Source organism: Saimiri boliviensis, chromosome 20 (assembly GCF_048565385.1).
Source record: "Saimiri boliviensis isolate mSaiBol1 chromosome 20, mSaiBol1.pri, whole genome shotgun sequence".
Classification (NCBI taxonomy): domain Eukaryota; kingdom Metazoa; phylum Chordata; class Mammalia; order Primates; family Cebidae; genus Saimiri; species Saimiri boliviensis.
In genome coordinates, this window is record NC_133468.1 from 7,417,291 (window position 1) to 7,437,036 (window position 19,746).

At 58.2% G+C, this 19,746-nt stretch overlaps 1 protein-coding gene across 3 annotated transcripts in view; it reads right to left on the minus strand.

Annotated features, from left to right (window-relative positions):
- Nucleotides 1–15,515, minus strand: part of UNC5A (unc-5 netrin receptor A) — a 65,008-nt gene extending 49,493 nt beyond the window's left edge. For all 3 annotated transcript variants that reach the window (XM_039460461.2, XM_010346681.3, XM_074390685.1), the window contains exon 1: nucleotides 15,176–15,515. In XM_039460461.2, the coding sequence (XP_039316395.1) occupies nucleotides 15,176–15,245 (70 nt within the window). In that variant the 5' untranslated portion in view covers nucleotides 15,246–15,515. The remainder of the gene's footprint in view (nucleotides 1–15,175) is intronic.
- Nucleotides 15,516–19,746: the final 4,231 nt, after the last annotated feature.

The following is a 19,746-nucleotide window of genomic DNA, read 5'->3' on the forward strand; positions in this document are numbered from 1 at the left end:
GGGGATGCTGAGGCCTGCAAATGGTGGAAGTGGCTGGCCTGGCCTCCTCGCTGAACCCTCCCATGGCCTCTATCCTAACGCCTGTCCCAGGCCTCATGACAGCCCAGGCCTGGTCATTCTTCCCATTTCATAGATGGGGCAGAGGAGTGTGTCTGGCCTGGGGCTTATGCTGCAGTGGCAGAGTAGGTCTGGGACTCAGGTCCCTTAAAGAACTCCGGTCAGCTAACCCTAGCAAATGCACCCTCGGCCCCTCCCACTGTGCGGCTCTGGAAGTGGAGGTGGCTTCTATGCATGTGTAAATGGACACAAACACAAGTCAACACACTAGCTCTACCTTCCTGGTGTGCAGACCAGAGCAGGCCCTTTGCTACACCAGCAGCCGGCTCCTTCCATCATTCAGGTCTCAGTTCAAGTGTCACCTCTTCAGAGAGGGCTTCCGGGACTGTCCTGTCTCACTGGCTACCCAGCATGCCCCTGCTTCCAGCCCCCTTGTGGTCACATCGCCCTCACGCTCACCTGCAGCACCTGACGCTGGGCCTGGCCCCAGCAGGTGCTCAGTAAATGCTTATTTAATGGTCCAGGTGCCATCGTCACCTAGCTCTGTCCCTTAGCCCATCCTCTCTGCTTCTCTTAAAAGCCTGCTACGGCTCTGGGCCCTCTGCCCATTTTGCCTGCCATGGAGCTGGGGCTGGCACCTGGCTCTGCTGTGGCAGCCATGGGATGTGGGCAAGTCCCTCGCCTCTGAGCTACCCACCGAGAGCTGTCGTGCAAGTGCACTGCCAGTGCCCAGCAAGTATGCTCGTCCTGCCCTCACCGCGCTTTCCCAAGTTTCTCCCTGTATCCCGTGCCTTTTCTACCAGGTATCCTTCCATGCTCTGCAAATCCCAAAGGGCCTCTGTGTCCTGCCTGTCCACACCGTCCCAGCTCGCCCCTGCTGCTTCTGAGCACAGCCTCCTCCACTGCTCTCCCTGCCTCCTCCCAGTGTGTTCTCCAGGCTTCATCAGCGGGGCCTTCTCTAAAGCCTTCCTCAAGGCTGCCTCCCCTCCTGCTCAAAACCGCACACACACTCCTGGGCCCCCACTGCTCTCTCCCTGGCCTCCTTTTGGCTTCCTCAGAATTGTCCCCTGAAGCCTCCTTTCCACCCCAGCTGTCGCCATTCCCTAATCATCCTCTTAGAATGGGATTCGAGCTCGCACGTGTCTGTGATCAGTTCCTTATGAAAGGGTCTCTTGTCTCCACTTCCCACCCTGACTGTATCTCAAAGTGCTAGTCCCAGTTTCCAATTATCTTTTAGATGTTTCCACCTGATTATCCTCCTGCACTTCAAACTGAACAGGTGAAATCTCAGGCCCCAAACTCGGGCTCCGAGGGCTGGAAGGGAGGGAAGGAGAGGAATGGCCCCGCCCATGGCCTCAGTCCCAACACTCACCAAGGGTGGGGGATGCAGCCTTGGTGCACGTGGGAGCAGAGCTGAATGGGGCAGAGCACAGGCCCTGGGGGTGCACAGCGTAGTAGGGAGGCATGGGACGGGGGACACGGAGTGGTAAGAGTGCCCAGGACAGAGGGTACACAAGGCAAAGGTGCACAGGGTAGGGCAGGTTGGTGCATGGGTGGTGGGGCTGCACTGGCATTGGGCTGTATAAATGGTGGGGTGCACAGGGCAGGGAGTGTGCAGGCATGGGGGCATGGGCATGGGGGCACCTAGCAGTGGGGTACACATCTGCCAAAGTGGCATCCAGGCTCCAGCCCCAGCCCACCCAGGAAAATGGGCTTGCTGGGCCCAGCCCAGATCTTTTGCTTTTTCAAGAGAAGCCTGACATTTTGGATTTGTATGTGAATTCTCTTTTTTAAGAATGTTGCATCTACCGCGTGGGGGCTAAATGCCCTGCATGCCGCCACCTGGCTACCTCTGGGTGGGCGCTTTGCCCACCGTCATCATCTTCCTGCTAAGGTCCTGGGCTAGGCCCCCGTCAGGTGCAGGGCACAGAAACCCAACTCACACAGGCGTTAAAGCGGGAAGTTCTTGGATCTAGGGCCAGGAAGGCTGTCAGGGTCAGCTCACAGGACTGAGAAAAGCTGCAGGGAGCAGGGACCAGAGCCTTGGGGCCTTGGGGCCACCGGGACAGCCTCCCCTTTCCATTTGTCCCTTGTCCCTGATCTCCCCGTGCGCTGGTCTCGCCCGCCTCTGCCCCTTGGCCGATTTCCATACAAGGGCGAAGTGGTCCTGGGCCAGCTTCGGAACCTGCATCCTCACCGTTGCCAATCAGGCAGGCAGCAGGGCCGCACCTCTGCCTCCAGGCGGGAGAAGCTCTGGGAAGGATCCTGACTGGCTCAACCCAGGCCACGTGGCCAGCCTGGCCCAATCATGTGCCCGGGTTCTCTGGGACCATTCGCCAGCTGGGACAGGTGCTTTCCCCAGGGGGAGGCTGGGTCCCCATAACTGTCAGTCCCACCAGGGCTCCATGGCAGAGGTCGTCAAGGAAGGTGGAGGTGCTGTGTCCTGACAAAGTATTTCAGCAGTCAGAACAATGGGCAGTGGAGAAAACTACCAAACCCCATGAGATGAGTCATCCCTCCAGAAAGCCCAGTTCCCAAAGGGTAAGAAACTTCGCAAGAGCAAGGAGGGTGCTGCTGGGTGGAATCCAAGTCGGCGCTGAACTGCCCTCTCTCCTTTCCGACCGAGCCTCACGGACGCCACTTGCCCCTGTACACAGTCTCCCTGACTATCCCACAGAGCCTGTTTCCAGCAGCACTCCCTGCGGAGACTCTCATCACACCCAGACCTCTGTGCCTCTGCTAGCTGGGAGGGTGTCCCTCGGCCTCCCTGTGACTTGCTCTGCTGGTCCCAACCTACCCTGGAGGGCTTCACAGAACTGAGTAAATCCACCTTTCCCTGGATGGCTTTCAGTGCCCTAAAGGAAACAGGATGCCCAGTGCTGCCAGGACCTGTTGGCCATCTCTCCTGGGCCACAACTGGCTTTAAGTCTGCCCTTTGCCCCCAGTGTGTGCCCGACCCCAACAATGCTGTTCTGATCCCTTGGCTTCACGTGGCCAGAGCCAGTTTCTGTTGCTTGTGACCCAAGCACCCTGTCCACACTCTTGACACAGCCTAGCAGAGTGGAGCTCCCTGGGCGGAGCCTCTTGCTCTTTCGGCTTCTCCCCCAACCCAGCTCCCCATCTATTTTCTGTTTCTGACATCACTTCCCCAGGCTCGAGAGCTCTGAATCATGTTTGCCTCCTCCCCCTCCCTCGCCCCCCACATGCAGCATCCAGATGCAACATCTCCTCCTTTGCAGCGTCTCCCACATCCATCTCTTACTCCATCCCCGCTGCCTGCCCGCCGCCGGGGAGGGACGCCGCGTCATTTCTTGCCTGGGTGACCGCCGCAGCCTCCGGGCCGGTCTCCTTGCCTCCAGCCTCTCCCTGCTCCCATCCATCCTCCATGGGCTGCCAGATTAATCTTCCTTAAACACCGCTCACTGCCTGTCACTCCCCAGCTCAGAGATGTGGTCTCAGCCCTGTCGCTCGTCGGCCCCCCACAGGCACTGTCTGCTCCATCGGGGCTGCCCGCCTCCCGGCTGCCCTGTACACATGCTGTCACTGGGATTGCCCGGCCACTCCTCCTCCTCCCCTTGCTGTCTGGCCAAATTCCACCACATGCCAAGGTCCCAGCCTGAGTCCCTCTCCTGTTCTAGCCTCAGTGCCCCCAGGACTCTGGGGCAGAGACAGGGGGTGCCCAGGGACCAGCTCTGAAGTCACAGGTTGGCCAGAGGCCAGCAGGTGAGCTGTCCTTGCTGGGCCTGTCTGGGCTGTCATGTTGCTGTGGCCTCTGCCACCTCTCTGCTCTGCATGTCCCAGGGACCCACCCTGGCTCTCAGGTGTCAGGAATCCTACCCAGCCAAGTCACTCTGGTGACTCACCCTTCACTACGTCAGCCTTCCTTCTCAGGCCCCCTCATGAATGATCATTACCCAAGAACGAGCACCCTCCCAAGATTCCAGACCTGCAGGCCCTGCCCTTGATGCCCGCTGCTGCCAGTTTTATCAACTGAAGATCCTGCTCCCCAACCCCAACACAAAACACTCCAAGGTCGTGTCACAGAGGGGGGCCCAAAGTGAGCATCCACCCTGCGGGCCACATAGCTCACACCTGCAGAGCATTTACTGTGATGTGAGCTGGCACCGAGCTGCGTGTGCCACATGGGATGACTCGTTTAATCCTTGCAGCCCTATGAGGTAGGATTGTCCGCATTTTCCAGGTGAGGAGACTGAGGCACAGAGAGCTTAAATAACCTACCCAAGTTCACCCGCTTTAGGATTCTAATCCACACCAGAGCCCTGGCTCCTAAGCACAGTCCTCCCAGGTCCTAGCTGACGCTCTACCTTTTGACCCACCAGAGTCTAGTGTCCAGGAGGGAAGCTGCCCCTCCCAGCCTGGGAGGTCAATGGGTCCTGCAGGGGAAGGCCTAAGAAGCCTTTGTCCACTCCCTGCCCGTGGTCACTTAAGAGGGCTGGGAGTGACCTTGGTCAGGAGCAGTGACGTATGGAGCCAGCTCATCCTGGCTTGGGATGGCCAATCACTACAATTTCTAGAATTCTGCAAGCCAGTTGACATCACATTGATAGCTTGAAATAGGCCATGGTGGGAGTATTTACACCATGGAAATTGGCAAATCGGTCCTCCAGCCTGCCTAGAGAGCCAGTTGTAACCATTCACAGGACACCACGCTGTTGGGGTGGGGAGGAAGAATGCTGACCACTCTTAGAAGGCATCCTGGCATTTGCCTGGTGGGCTTCAGGAATTCACACCAAAGACAGGTGCCCAGTGGAGCCAGGGGTCTGAAAGGAAAGAGGTCTTGAGAAGACCAGGTGGTTCTCAGAAATGGACCTTTGACTGTGTGATCCTGAAGGAACTGGAGGAGGAAGGTCCCTAGAAAAGTGTCGGGGCAACTGCAGGATATCCAGGTAGGCTCAGACTCTGAGCAGACATGCCTGGGATGGAAAGATGGCCAGAAACCAAGGAGAAGCCACAGGTGAGAGGCATGGATGGGAACCATGCTCGGAAGCAGAGCACAGGTGTAGCGGCGTGAAGTTTGTGGGCGATGCCAGAGAAACACAGGGCAGTAGTGGGGCTTGCAGGAGGGAGCCCAGAAGAGCTGAGCCCTGCTGCTGACCTCTGAGAAAGGTCGTGGGGGTGGCTGTGGGCAGGAGCTGTCGTCTGGTCATCATAAGGAAGCAAGTTTGATTTGGCAAATGTATCACATAGGGTTCTTTGAAGGCAAGCAAGAAAAAAACAATTATCACAAATTTAGGAAGAACAGTAGTGGCAGAAGACTGGGTTGCTGAGAGAAGGAACTGAGGCTTAAAGAGCAGGCTCTGCGCTGGAAAGAACCAGGCCAAGAGAAATACTTACCTAGCTCACCTGGGCCCTGCTGCTGGGATGAAGGGATCCCCCAAACACCCCACTAAGATGGAAATGGAAGCTGGATCAGATACACAACCTAACAAACATCGTGAGCCTTATGCCAACTCCAGGCACAGTTCTAGAAGAGCTTCTCAATCCGTTGCAGATGACCAAAGGAAGGAGGGACTGTGAGAGGCCTACTGGGATCCCCATGGACCAATCATGCCAGACCAGCTTCCCCTAGTATGGGGTTACCTTCCCACAGTAGATGAAGGACAGACTAGAAACATGGCGTGACTGGATTCCAGCCAGGCGCCTGATAAAATAAATATCTTAGATGGCCAAATGCAGATACATAAGCTCATGACAGCACAGTAAAGGACAGGCAAACCCTGTTGAATGGCCAGCCTTGTTTTCTAATGCTGCGGATAAAATAGCCTTGATCCAGCCAGGCGTGGTGGCCCATACCTGTAATCCTAGTACTTTGGGAGGCTAAGGCGGGTGGATCCTGAGGTCAGGAGACCGAGACCATCCTGGCTAACATGGTGAAATCCTGTCGCTACTAAAAATATAAAAAACATTAGCCAGGCATGGTGGTATCCGCCTGTAGTCCCAGCTACTCAGGAGGTTTGAGCAGAAGAATCACTTGAACCTGGGAGGCAGAGGTTGCAGTGAGCTGAGATGATGCCACTGCCCTCCAGCCTGGTGACAGAGCAAGACTCTGTCTCAAAAAAAAAAAAAAAAAAAAGCATTGATCCAGACCCTGCTTTACTTCCGAGTCACAGGCCGTGTTGGTGCTATTCAGCATACTTATTTATTACCTGGCAAAATGTGTTGATGACATACTGGTTAAATCTGAGGATGATGTGCCCACCTTTCTTAATGGACAAGAAGCTGGGAGGAGCAGTAAATAGCCTGGGTAACAACAGGACAATGGCCTCGGTGGCTCCAGCCCAACCTAATCTGCATAATCATAACCCCTGGCTGTGGTGGTTGGCTCATACGGTGGGCAGGGCATTGGCGGTGGACCAATGGTGGAAGACTTGGACATCTGTTGGATGGTGGTGGGAAGAGATGCGCTCTTCTACCCGACCCGCAGCAGGGCCTCAGCCTGTAAGGATGTAGCCCTGGGAGCTCCTGGCAGTCACCTTGGGACAGAGGGAAGAGACTGTTGGAGAGTGGCGCCAAATCCCCAAGAGCAGAGATGAGGGAAGGATCTTGGCCATGCTGTTCTCCCTGGATCCCACCATGCCTGAAGCCACAGCTACCCCTGAGTTCAGTGCCTTTATATTCTCCCTCCTTTCAATTTATTTTTTCTTAAGCCAGTGTAAGTTCGGGTCCAATATTTGCCACGGATATACTTAGTGTCCTATGCCACTTCATGCTGGGGCATCGTAGTGCAGGGGCATTGTGGTGCAGTGTGGTGAGCTCCCAGGGCTGAGGAGGTGTGACAGTTGGGCCGCCATCCAGAGGCAGGTAACAAGAATGTGGGGGTTGGGATTCCGGCCGGGAACCATTCTCATGAGGAGCAAGTAAGAGGGCTGGGGAGGGCTGGCCAGGAAAGGGGCGGATGTGGCCAGGCGGGATCGCTGTCTTAAATAACTGAAAGGGCTAACCCATCCTGTGTGGCCCCAGAAGGAAGGACCCAGAAACATTTGGGGAGCTTACTGGGAAAAGTCCCCCTCATTATAAGTGGTTTTGAACAGTCCCAGTTGCTTGAAGATGTGTGGCCCGGGCACATCCTAAAGCTCGGTGCTACAGGTGAGGAAAGCCTCTGATGGCCTGGATGCACACTACGTAGGGTCAGGAGGCAGGACCGGGATGCGGAATGGGTTCCGGACTGTGAGGGAGTTCACAGAAAATCAGGGTCTCCGGACTTTTTCCCATCAAGTCCATGGGCACAGAGAGGGCCCTGGCAGTAAATAGCCAAACGGGGAGAGCCTGCAGGGTGGGTGTAGGGTGTGGTGGGGGAGGTGGGGCGCAGCAGTAACTGCCCAGTAAGGTCCCAGCTCTGCCACTTCCTGCAGTGTGACCTCCTCTGATAGTGTCCTCATTTGAAGCATGGGACTAACCTCACCCACCTGTGGATTGTCCTGAGGTTTTGATCAGATGAGGTAGGTGGAGCCCAGCACCGCACGATTACTACCATCGCCAAGTTAATCAAGAATAAAAACCTTAACAGTCTCCAGCCCCCAGGGACGACTCCTCTTTCCGCCACAAAGTCTCTCTTCTTAGCTGAAGGAGAAGGCATTTGGGTGTCAGGGGCTGAAAGTGGAGCCCCAGCCTGCCGAGGACAGCCGGGACTCGGGGCAAGTCAGTGCTGGGCCTCATCTGTAAAATGGGAATGGCTACACAGGTGCATCCGAAGCTCCGGCCTGCAGGCGATGCTCGGGTTATGGGGACTTTCTCCTCCCTTACACAGCGAGATAAGCCCGGGGTCTCTGCAAGCCACACGCACGAGATCGCTCGAGGAGCCCCGCGCCCACTCACTTCTCAGGGGGCCCGGGAAGGGAGGGCAGGGGCGGGGGCTGCAGCTGGGCGGCAGCACGGGGGCTGGGCGGAGGCGGCCGCGCGGCGGCAGTGCCCGGAGGCTGGACGCCCGCTCCCCGGGCAGCAGCCGAGCACTCAGCCAGGAACTTGTTAACAGGCCCGAACAAAGAGCCGCTAATCCGGCGGGCGGCCGCGGGCGGGCTGGCGGGCGGAGGGATCCCGCCCCTTCCCGGCTCGGCCGCCCGAGTTTGCCGCGCGTTAATTACCCGGCGCCCGGGGGCCCCGCGGCCTCCACCCTAGGCCCGGACGCCCCCGGGCACGCCCCTCCCGCAGCTCCGCCCGACGGGCGCCGCGGCGAATGGCGAAGCCCCTCCGCTCCCGCTGCCGTGGGCTCAGGCACCCGCACCCCACGGCTGCTCACGTGCCCCGCAGATCCGCCGGCCTGAGGGCCCCCGCGCGCCACGCTACCTAGACAGCGGGGCGGGGGCTGAGGCGCGGGGCACGCGCTGAGGCGGTGCTGTTATCCGCCAGTGCTGGGCACATTTTTTTGGGGTGGGGGGGATGGTGGGCGGTGCTGGAAAGATGCAGACCTAGGAAAAACCACTGGTCCCTCAGCTCCACTGGGGAGGGGTAGAGTCTAATTCAGAGTGCACTCCCCCAGTCTCCTCCCCCACGCCCCCCGCAGCCTCTCCACTGGACCTGCTGGCCTGCGGCACTGGAGTTCCACCTGCCTCCCTGGCTGGGGACGTGTAGGGGACAGGTGGGAGGCAAGGTCCGGAGCGCCCTCCCCAAGGCCCCTCTGGCACTGTCCATCTAGACAGACTCCCCTGGCCTCCCCCCAACCCCCTCCCCATCTCAGCTACATATTTGCCTGGAGCTCAAGGTGACCCTGAGCCTTCCAGACGGACACAGCTCTGATATCCCAGCGTGGGAAGGCCTGCTCTGGGGGCCCCACCAGTCAGGGTGACAGCTGGCCCTTGGCGCTCCCATCACAGCCCAGAAGCAGGGGTTTCAGGGCCCCTCCCCCAGCAAATTTGTACCTAAAACTTCCCCTTCCCTAGTTACTCTGGGGCTGAAAAGCTGCCACTCAGGCCTCCCAGAACTCAAGCAGCTCCCCCTCTCCACCTCAGACGGGGCTGGGAGGGCCAGTCAAGGACCACCTGGAGAGAGGCAGGAACTTCTATATGCCCTGCCCTCGAAGGAACAGAAAGGAAGCCAGGCCTGTCCTCCAGTCCAGAATGGGAAGCTCCCCACCGGGGCCTTTTCCCTCCCACCTGGTTCCCCAGGCCCATGTCTTCCACAAAGACAGCCAAGGACTCCCCTACTTCCCAAAGGATAGGACTGAACAGTGCCCTTTGCCATGTCCTCATCGACTGCTAACATGTATCGAGTGCCCACTATGTGCCAGCACTGACAGGCGTCAGCCCACCAAATCTGCACAAAACCCTAGGAGGTGGGTTCTTTTATGAGTCCATCGTACAGACGAGGAAACTGAAGGTGTGCAGGGAGGAGCTGGATGCGGGGCCAGGAGGGGCTCTCTCAGGGGCTGCCCCTACCTTTGTGCACCTGCCCAGCCTCACCCTAGTCCTGGTCCAAACCCAGCCACAGACTTGCCAACTCACCTGTTCCACTACTCCACGTGCCTGGATTCTGGGCCCCTGGGGTCTGAAGCTGCCTGTGGCACCTGACATCAGTGCCCAGGAAGGGGGTGGGCCTCAGGCACTGGCACCCTGACCTGGGCACCCTGAGAAGGCCTATTTCTGACATAGGAGGTATTTGCCAGTGGAAGCTATTTGCCTAGGGGTTGGGACTCACAGTCCCTGGCTCTGCCTCACAACCACTTTTGGCTCTGCCCCAGCAGCCACCTGGCTCTCCAGCGATGCAGGCAGCCCCTGCCAGGAGAGCTGATGTCTGTGGCAGGTGCTGGGAAGGTGTGAGCAGTTCCTGGGGGACCCCGCTGCTGAGTGTGGAGTCCACCCCAGGCTCCAGTAGAGGCATCATTGGGTATACTACACCCTTTAGTATACAGAGAGGCGAACAGCCCAGAGAGGTGAAATGACTTGTCTAAGATTACACAGCAATCAAAAAGGATTGTGCAAGGACAGAGCGAGGACTAGAAGAATTTCGTTCTTTTCAGGGCTCCTGCCCCACTCTGTGCCATGTCCTGTGAGTCAGAGACAATCAACACACAGTTGCATGATGAGCTGAACCCAAATCTTCATCTTCAGAACCCCCAAACAGCTTCGCCTCGCACACTGGAAGAACGGATGTCTGAATGGGGCCCAAGTCCCTGCAGGGGGCGGTGGACATGCTGTTGGAATGGGGGCTTCTTCTCACCAGAAGAGGCCCCTGCCTGGGCCTGGGGCAGTGGAAACAAAGCAGCTGATGCTGAGATGCATTTTTCTCCCATATCTGGGCTTCGGCCCTGATGTGGCTTAAGTCCCCACCTCTGTCCTAACTTGTGCCACCCCCCACAAATGCCACGGAACACAGAGGAAGGAGACAGACAAGCTCTGGCACCTACTGGGTGTCAGGGTTCACCCTGAGTGCCCCCTCCACATGGCCCATCCATCTGTTACTATAAGCCCAGAAAGCAAGCATGACCGTTCTAGCAATGAGCAAACAGGCTGGGGACTGAAAGTTGCTTGTCCAAGGACATGAGGCTCAGGTTGGAAGTTGGCCCTGGCTGCCTCCTAAGCGCCTGTCCTTTCTACTTCACCTGGCAGGAATACGGAGAGAGACTCCCCAGAAGGCAGGAGGACCCTTCGATGCCACTCCCACAGGAGCAGATGAGGAACGAAGGGGTGGGCTGGTGGATCTGACTGCAGAAAGCTGAGCTCTGGTCTGAGCGTGGTTGGGCCCTGGGGCTCAGCCTCAGGAACCAGAAGTCCCACCCCACGTAGGAGCTATGCAGAGGGGCCCAAATCTTGCCATGACTCTGTGAATTGCATTATTTGCTTGAGAAAATATTAACTCTGGGAAAATCCATGCCAGGGTGGGGATGGGGGTTCCTACGCAACAGATGTGGGCATACAACTTGCGTGAGTGGCCCACAAGCACACACCAATGTATTGCGTACAATGAGCTGGTTTGCTGTCCATACGTGTGGCAGGGGTATGGCACTCCCCACCCCATGAAGGGGCCTAGTTTTCCTGGTCCCCACCCTGGGCAGGAGGCCGTTTCCAGCCTCCCTGGAGCATGGCAGTCTGTGTTCAGGGACAGGGATGGGGTCGTTGCTGACAGGGGCAGAGCAAACATCTCTCCCTGTCCCCAGTAATACAGTCCTCCCTGTATTGAGTTTGAACCCAAACTCAAAACGAGAAAATGAAGAGAAACGGCACCTGGCTGCCAGTGACTCAGAGCATGCTGGGGTGGAGAACAGGGTCACTACGCCATGGGCAGTGGCAATACCTGAGGGTGGCACCGGAGGAGGAGGGGGCTCAGGCCTGAGGCTTCTGGCAGCTGCCCCAGGGCTGAGGACTCAGGACCTCAGTCTTTCTTTAGCCCACCCAAAGCACATCAGTATGCCAGGGCCCTCTGCAGGAGAGGAGTGGGAGGCCTCTGGGAGGGGCTGGCCTGAAGCTGCAGGCTTCACAGTGTAGGGATTGGCAGCAGCAAAGGGGTGTGTCCCAGGTCTGGACAGAGCCGATGTTGGGGTGTTGAGTGGGGAGCATGCTGGCTGGGTCAGTGGCACTAGGTTTTGCAAGGCCAGGGAGTCAGGAAGCCGGAGCTTGCCTGGGGGTGCCCATCCCATCAGCAGTCAGAGCCAGGTAGGGCACCCAACCTCCAGATAGACCAGCCCAGTGCTGATGTGGGGTGATGAAGAGAGAGGCAGGTGTTTTCCTAAGGGCCTAAGGGGGCTTGAGGTTTGGACTGACCTGCAGGCACTGGGAGTCACTGAAAGCTTTCTAGCAGGTTTCTAGCCCGGAAGCCGTGGCATACCTTAGTGTGAGTGGAGGAGGCCGGAAGGGGGTGGATGGTGGCGGCTGCTGCAGTGGTGGTCCCAGTGAGGGAGAAAGGGGTGGGGGATGGGGAGAGACAAATAAGTCAAGGGACATGAGCAGTGTCACAAGGAGGCCTGAGCTGGAGGACCTGGTGACAGATTAGATGTGAAGCATGAAGGAGAAGGGAGAAGCAAGGGAGACGCTAAGGCTTCCAGCCGCAGGCTGCGGGAATAGGAGGAGGGGGCATCAGGAGAGGGACGGCCTAGAGCAGGAGGCCCTGCATGCATGTGAGTGGACATAGGTCCCAGGTGGCAGCTAGGTCCGGCACGGGGGCCTTCACCTAGAGCAGCGCCCCCCCCCGCACCCTAAACTCGGGGCAGGCTCCTGCCTTCTGAGGCTCCAGCCTGCAGGTCTGGTCCCAGAGCAGCACTAGGCAGAAAGAAGGGTTGTGAGGACAGGGGCTCTCTGGCCCCTGGCTGAGGCCAAAGTTGGCTGCTCCTGGGAACCAGGGCTGTGCCTTTTGGCTGGGGACTTGGTACTTGGGTCAATGCCTAGCCCTGGTTCCTGAGAGAAGCCCCTCCCAACACAGGCAAGCAGTAAGCAGGCAGGTAGCGAGAGGACCTGCTCTCCCCTGGGGGTACCTAGAGGCCCCAGAGCCACCCTACCCAAAAGGCAGGGTGAACAGAAACAGGGTATAGGCCTGGAGGATTCAGACCCCCTCAGCCAGCTGCATTCTCCCAGGTGGGGTGGACATTCTCCCATGTCAGCCCTAAGGATGGGGATAGGGGTCTGAGAAGGAGGAGCAAGACTAGATGGTTGGGGTCAGGTTGGGCAGTGCAACAATGCCAGAGCATGGCACCCTTCAGCCCCATCTTCAAGGGAGCCAGATCCTTGCTCAGGACTGCAGAGGTGTGGGTGACAGGGAGACCACAGGGCACGGTGGGGGCGTGCATGCCAGCTGCGTGTGACGGGGTTTGAGAAGGAAAATCCTGTGAGACAGATGGGTGCTTGCGTGCGTGGGTACAGAGAGGGCCTGCAGGTTCGAGCGCGCTGAAGGGACAGGCTTTTGTGTGATGTCCGGAGACAGAGGGTGGGCGCGTGGCCTGGGGAGCAGGCGGCTGCAGTTGGTCGCGCTGGCCCCCGGCGCCCCCTGCTGCCTGCTGGCCATCCCTCCCCTCGGCGGCTCACAGACACATTTTTCACTGGAGGCTGTTGCTGCGGAGGCAAAAGGCAGCGTGGGAGGAGCCGGGGTCACCGCAGGGCCAGCCTGCCTGGGCATCCACATGTACCCAGTGCCTGTGGGGCACAGGGGGATGGGAGTCCCAAAGAAGTAGGGCCCGTCCCCGCCCCATGGCCTTCAGCAGCTCCTTCTGCAGGCCCAGGGGCAGAGTTGATGCCTGGGGCAGGCTCTGCTTCAGACCCTGCAGCACCTGTGCCCACCTGCCAACTCTCTGGGCAACCTTGGGCCAGGCCTCAACAGATGCCCGGCCAACCAGGGATGTAGTTCCCCCACTCCACAGCCTCCCGAGGAGTCCATGTGACAACGCTCCGCTCCAGGCTGCGGCACCCTGATTCACCAGTACCTGTGCCCTCTTATCTGTACATGCTCACCTGTGCAACTGCACACAGCCATCACACACGCCAGCCATCACACACATCCATCAGGCCACACACGCACCAATGCTGCCCACACCATGCCAACCCCCCTTGTCACCCAGGCACACATGTCAACCCACAGCCTTCACACGTGCTCACATGGGCAACATGCAGCTATGACCACACAGCCCTCACACGCATCAACTCTGAAAACATTTCCTAGGCATCTACTGGGTGTCGGACAACACCTCATCTGTATGTGGGGAACTAATACCCCCACCTCATCATTGATGACATTGCAACCTGTACCCCGAGTGCTCATCTCGGGGGCTGCACACACGCCCCTAAGGCACACATGTGTGGGACAGAGACACAAACCCAACAGTTCAGCCTGCTGCTCGGTCAGGATTAGAAGGAGAGGCCCTGGGGAAGAAGGGGGTGCTGATGGCGAGGGGACACAGAGTGGGTGGGATGGAGTAGAGAGGGGTACTGAGGAGGCAGGATGGGGCAGGCAGTCAAGCAGTGGTGGGTGCAGGATTTGCTGGGCAGAGACACCCTTTAAGGAAACAGCCATTAGCCTCACTCATCAGGCTGGTGCCTGAGCTCTCACTCATTGATCTCCAATCAGTCTGGCTTGGCAGCTCAGAACCCCCAATGCTCCCTTCCAACACCCCTGATATAAGCAGCGGCCTGGCCAGGCTGGGGAATAACCAACCAGGTTCTACGGGCAGCAAGAATCGAGAATTGCCAGGGTAAGCCTCAAACCCCCTTGATCACACAAATGGCAACCCTCCCCCACCCCCAACACACACCACCACCACAGACACATAAGCTCAGCTCAGCTAAGTGCATGGGGGGCAGAGATCAGGAGGCCCCCACAGCTCAGCCTAGGTGGAGGCTCAGGGAGAACAGACAAAGGATGGAGGGGAACTTCCGTCCCTCCAGCCCCCTCCCAAGGGAATAAGGTGGGCTGAGGGCTGAGTTAGCAGCGGGTTAGGGTGACCAATGGGGCACGCAGGGACCACGAAAGATTGTGGAGTTTAAGGAAGAAGGGGAACCTGGCGGACCAACAGCACACAACTCTGCCCCCCCCCACCCCGCTTCAGGGAGGCCAGGAGCCACAGCCCCGGCCACCGGAACCGCGGCGCTTTGACAGTACCGGCTGCAAGGACTGGGGGCTGGTGTATGCGCCTCCACGCCTGAGTGTGTGCGTGTGCGAGCGTGTGTGGCGGGGACAGAGGAGGACACTGTGTTCTGGACGTGGGCAGAGGCCAGGTGCCAAGCTGGGAGATTGTGAGTGGCTGTTTAGGGCAGATGCTACCGGGAAGAGGTATCTTAATCGCTCCCCGCACCCCCATTTCCTGGGCACTGGGATAGGATCAAAACCCTCTAATCTTCGAATCCTCAAAGTCAGGCTCCCCGGGGTTGATCCAAACCCCCAGCCCTGCTCCGGGCCCAAGCAACCAGCAAACTTCCCCCACCCGGAGGCGTGGGGTGTCTACACTCGCCAGCCCCGCGCGCTGACAGCTGCTCCCGGACTTGGCAGAACCCAGGCTTCCGGGAGAGCGCGCGGGGACGCTGCGCAGCACGAGAAGAGGCCCCCGCGTCCCGCCTCGCAAAGTTTGGCCTCGGGGGGCTCCCAGCCGGGTCTAGCAGCGCGGGTCAAGGACCCCCCAGAGCAGCGAGCGTTCGCGCGCACCGTCCCCCGCAAGCCTCCCCAGAGCGCGCGCGGCGTGACTCACCCGAGCCGCGGAGCCAGGCGGAGAGGACTATGCCCAGGAGCGCTGGCCACAGGCCGGGCCGGACGGCCATGGCCGCGGGCGGGCGGGCCGGGCACGGGGCCCCGCAGGCGGGAGGGCTGCTTTCAGCGCCTCAGCCCGGAGCCCCAGCTCGGGGCGCCCCCGCGGCCCATGCCAGCGGACTGCGCTGCCTCCCGGCGGCCGGCTGCGGGGCGCACGCGGCGCGTGGCTCCCCTGGGCACGGGAGCGCAGCAATGCAGCCGGGGCGGAGCGCAGCGCCAGCCGCGCCGCGCACCGAGCCAGCCGCGCCGCGGAGCCCGCAGCCGGAGAACCGGCCGGTGGGCGCCGCAAAACCCGGACTGGAGCAACGGAGCGGGGCGGCGGCGGGGCGGAGCGGGGGGGAGAGAAGGAGGGGCCGGGCCGCCCCGCGCCGCGCGCGCGGGCTACCCCCAGCGCCGGGAATCCCTCCGGGCGATGCCTGAGGCTCCCCCAGGGAGGGGCTTGGGGTGGTGGGCGTGGAGGCCTCCCACCGCCCCGCGCGGTCTCCGGGGACAAGGGCTGGAGTCTGAAACCCGGAGTGGATCGGTGCTCGGGATCCGGGCTCTCGCGGGCCCGCCAGTCTGCGCACAGGTGGCCCGGGAGGGGCCCGGGGCTGCGGCGACCCCGGCGCGGCGCCAGCCTGCGGAGAGCTGCCCAGGGCAGGGGTGCCCCGAGCAGGTTCCGCTGCAGTCCTCTCCCACGTCCAAGCCTCGCGGCCGCGCTCCGAGACCGTCTGGGCGCCGCGGTTCGCTGCCAGCCCTCGGCTTGGTTAGGGGACTGCGGGAGAGCGCCGGGGCCCCGGCCGGAGCACAGAGGTGCCCTGGCCACCAGAGCCTAGCAGGCCAGACTCGGGGACACCCGCAGTCCCAACCTCGCAGCCTGGTGGACCCCAGGGGCACACCTCACACCGTGACCCAAGGTTTCCCTAACCCCTCGGCGTCTTTCGCCGAAGGAAAACAACCTTCGGGAGCAGCGTACCCGACTGGGCGCGCGGTGTTTAAGCCCCGAGAGCGCACGGCCCCCGCGACGTGGGCGTGAAGGAACGAGATGGGCTTTGGCAGCTAGGGAGACCGGGGGTAGGGTCTAGGCGACTTCACCTTCTAGCTCTGTGACCTTGGGCAAGTCACGTCGTCTCCAGGAGCCTTCAGCAGTGACCGTTGCTGGAGTCTCCTGTGCCCCACCCCCATTCCCTAATCCGGTTAAAATAAACAGAGGGCTGCCTTGAAGGAGAAAGAAAATGACAGCCGCGCGCCTTGTGCCTGGGGCTAGTGATCAGAAAAAGAGAGGGTCCTAGTCTGGGTCGGGAGGGGAATGAGAAGGGTGAGGGCAGGGTCGCCAACTCAAACGCCTACGGGGCCGGTCGATAATATAAATTGGCGCTGCAGGCTAGGCGATATAAGGAATGGTCTTGCTTCCACAAAGAGATATGAGCTCTTCTATATTTCTTGAGACACGAGGCCCTCTCTCGGTCTGTCTTTTGTTTCCCACTTTTGATAGAGAAGGGTTATGAAAAATGTTTTGCTTTCCTCTTAAGTCTACTATAAAAAACACCAGCTAAAGCTCCAGAGGCGACCAAACAGATGCCGGGCTCCATCGCCAGGGAGGCAAGGGGCAGCGCTGGAGACAGGGCACAACGTTCCCATCTCAAGGGACAGGTGTCTCTTCTGCTCCAGGTGCCGCTTGTCGGGGGAGGGGACCGGGGCACAGTATAGCCGCCTCTTCCACATTTTCAGCAGAAGCGTCTTGTGTGAAATATTCTGATTTAACATTTTTATCTAGTAAGAAATAATTTTTTAAACTTCATGTGAGCCCAGGGGAAAATGTCTACCACCTTCAGGTTTGGGAACTCTGCTTTGGGGCCGGTTTGAATGTCCGTGGTGTTGGGGCCTCATCTGCTCACATGCCTGTGTGTGTGTATGTGTGTGTGTAGGAACAGTATGTGCCCAGGCTGCTGCCGTTGGCACCATAACACCCCTCTTCAGCCTCTGCAGGAAAGAGGTGGGTGGGAGAGGTGAGTCAGCAGCAGGATCTGCCCTTGGGGCACATGGTATAGGGGAGATGATTAGGAACTGGGGATTGGGTACTGGAGGCTGGTGATTGAGGATGAAGGAGCAGGACTGAGGGCTGGGGTATAAGGTGACATTATAATAGTGTATGCTCTGTCTAAAGGGATGGCTGGGCGCGGTGGCTCACACCTGTAATCCCAGTAATTTGGGAGGCTGAGGTGGCTGGATCACTTGAGATCAGGGGTTAGATCAGCTTGGCCAACACGGCAAAAACCCATCTCTACTAAAAATACAAAAAAAAAAAAAAAAAAAAAAAAAAAAGAAAAGAAAAGAAGCTGGAGATGGTGGTGAGTGCCTGTAATCTCAGATACTCAGGAGACTGAGCCAGGGAGAATTGCTTGAACCTAGGAGGCCGAGGTTGTAGTGAGCTGAGATTGTGCCACTATACTCCAGCCTGGGTAACAGAGCAAGACTTCGTCTCAAACAAACAAACAAACTATATGTATATATATATACACACACATATATAGTGTATATTGAATATCACTATGTCCTTGCTTACATTTATAATTTGGCTTGATCCTCACATGCAGTCCTGTTAAAGAAACATTGTTATCCCTATTATACAGCGCAGTAGCTGAGGCATAGGGAGAGGAAGTGCCTGATTGCTCGGCCTTACTCAGTAGACTACAGGGGTAGCTAACACAGGTCCTTGGGAGGTTTGATTTCAATGTCCATGTCCTCACCTTTCCTCCTGCTGCAGTTTCTACTCTGGGATTTGAATTTCGGAAATGAGGTTTAGGATACAGGAAAGGAAGGGTCTTCTCTTCTCAGTTTGACTGCTTTGTTCACTTCTCTTCTTGCCCCTCTCTCTTCAGCCGGAATGGAATGGTCTGTATAAGAGTCAGGATAGATTAGGGGATGTCATAACAAATACTGCCCAAATCTCAGTGGCTGAAATCAACAATTGTTTGTTTCTCACTTGTCCGTCATGGGTCTACTACTCCAGGTCACCCTCACTTAAGGACCCAGCCTGACAGCAGCCACTAGAGCTACACCCACCAGCCATCAATGGCTCAGCCCAGATACAATGGATTGTGTCTAGTCACAATCCATTGGCCAGAACTGGCCCCACAGTCCCACCCAAGAGGGCCAGGAAGTGTAATCCTACCTCATGCCTGGAAGGCAGAGCTGAAATGGATGGAGAGTAGCATCAGTGCCTGCACAGCCTACAGTCTCAGCGGGATCTGGCCCCTGCCTTCCTCTGCAACTCTGCCTAGGCCCTGGTCATAAGCCTTGTCCCCCGCAACCCCTCACTTTGTTTCTTCAGCATCTAAGCTCGTCCCACCTCCAGGCCTCCCCGTTTGCCTTTCTTCCAAGAACACTCTGTCCCCAGATCTTCACGTGGCTGGTTCCTTTTAGTCACCCAGGCCTCAGCTGAACTTTTCTCTTCCAAGTGTGCTCAGAGTCATGTCAGGAGAAGGAGGAGGGGTGCCCCTTCAGAGAAGGGGAGTAGGTGTCTCACCAGAACTCTTCTTAAGAATCCAGGGTGAAGGGCTGCCAGCAAAGGGTTTGTCTGGGACCCTAAGGTAGGATGGCTAGATGGGAGAAGACTGCTGAGAGCTCCAGCGTCTTTTGCTTCTGTTATTCAGACACATTTTTCTTCAGAAGACAAAGTCTTGGTCTATGCTGAATTTTCAGGCCAAACAGTTCTGCTTCAGATGCTGGCATGGCAGCACAGCTCAGGGCTCCTGTCCTTGCCACCCAGACACCCCGTGCCTTCTCCCTGCAAGTGCTCTGTGGTGAGGCTGCTCACTAAGGGCATCTCCTGAAGGGGTTGGCAGGTGTCCTGCCATCATGGCCTGATGCACAAGAGGAGTCCTTGTCAGCTGTTGGTCAATGACATCACACTGCTAATATCCCCTGGACCTGGAGAGTTCAGACCCTGTGCTGAGGCCGTCATTGACTTGGACGTGCACCGAAGCTCCTGCGGAGGTTGCCTAAAGTGTAAATTTTCATGTTCTGCCTATCCTGATCTTGATCCAGTATGTCTGGGGAGGGGTCTAGGAATCTGCTTTTACCGAGCCCTATAATACCTGCCAGATGTTTCTGCTGCTGCCAATGGTCTGAAGACTGACCATTGGCAGGTCTTGGAGGAACACTGTCCAAGGTCTTGGAGGAACGCTGTCCAAGGTCTTGGAGGAACGCTGTCCAAGGTCTTAGAGGAACGCTGTCCAAGGTCTTGGAGGAACGCTGTCCAAGGTCTTTGCCATAGGTGCTATCAACAACTGGGTGTTCCTCACCTAGCCTTGGGTTGTTGGCTTTCTGAAATTAAATTCATCCCAATTATATTCCGTCATATTACATCTAATCCCTCTTTCCCATATGGAGCCCTCTCAGGATGTGGGTGCTGTCAGGCAGGGTTCTTTTCTTTCTTTCTTTCTTTTTTGAGACAGGGTCTGGCTCTGTCACCCAGGCTGGAGTGCAGTGAGTGTTATCTCGGCTCACGGCAACCTCTGCCTCCCAGCA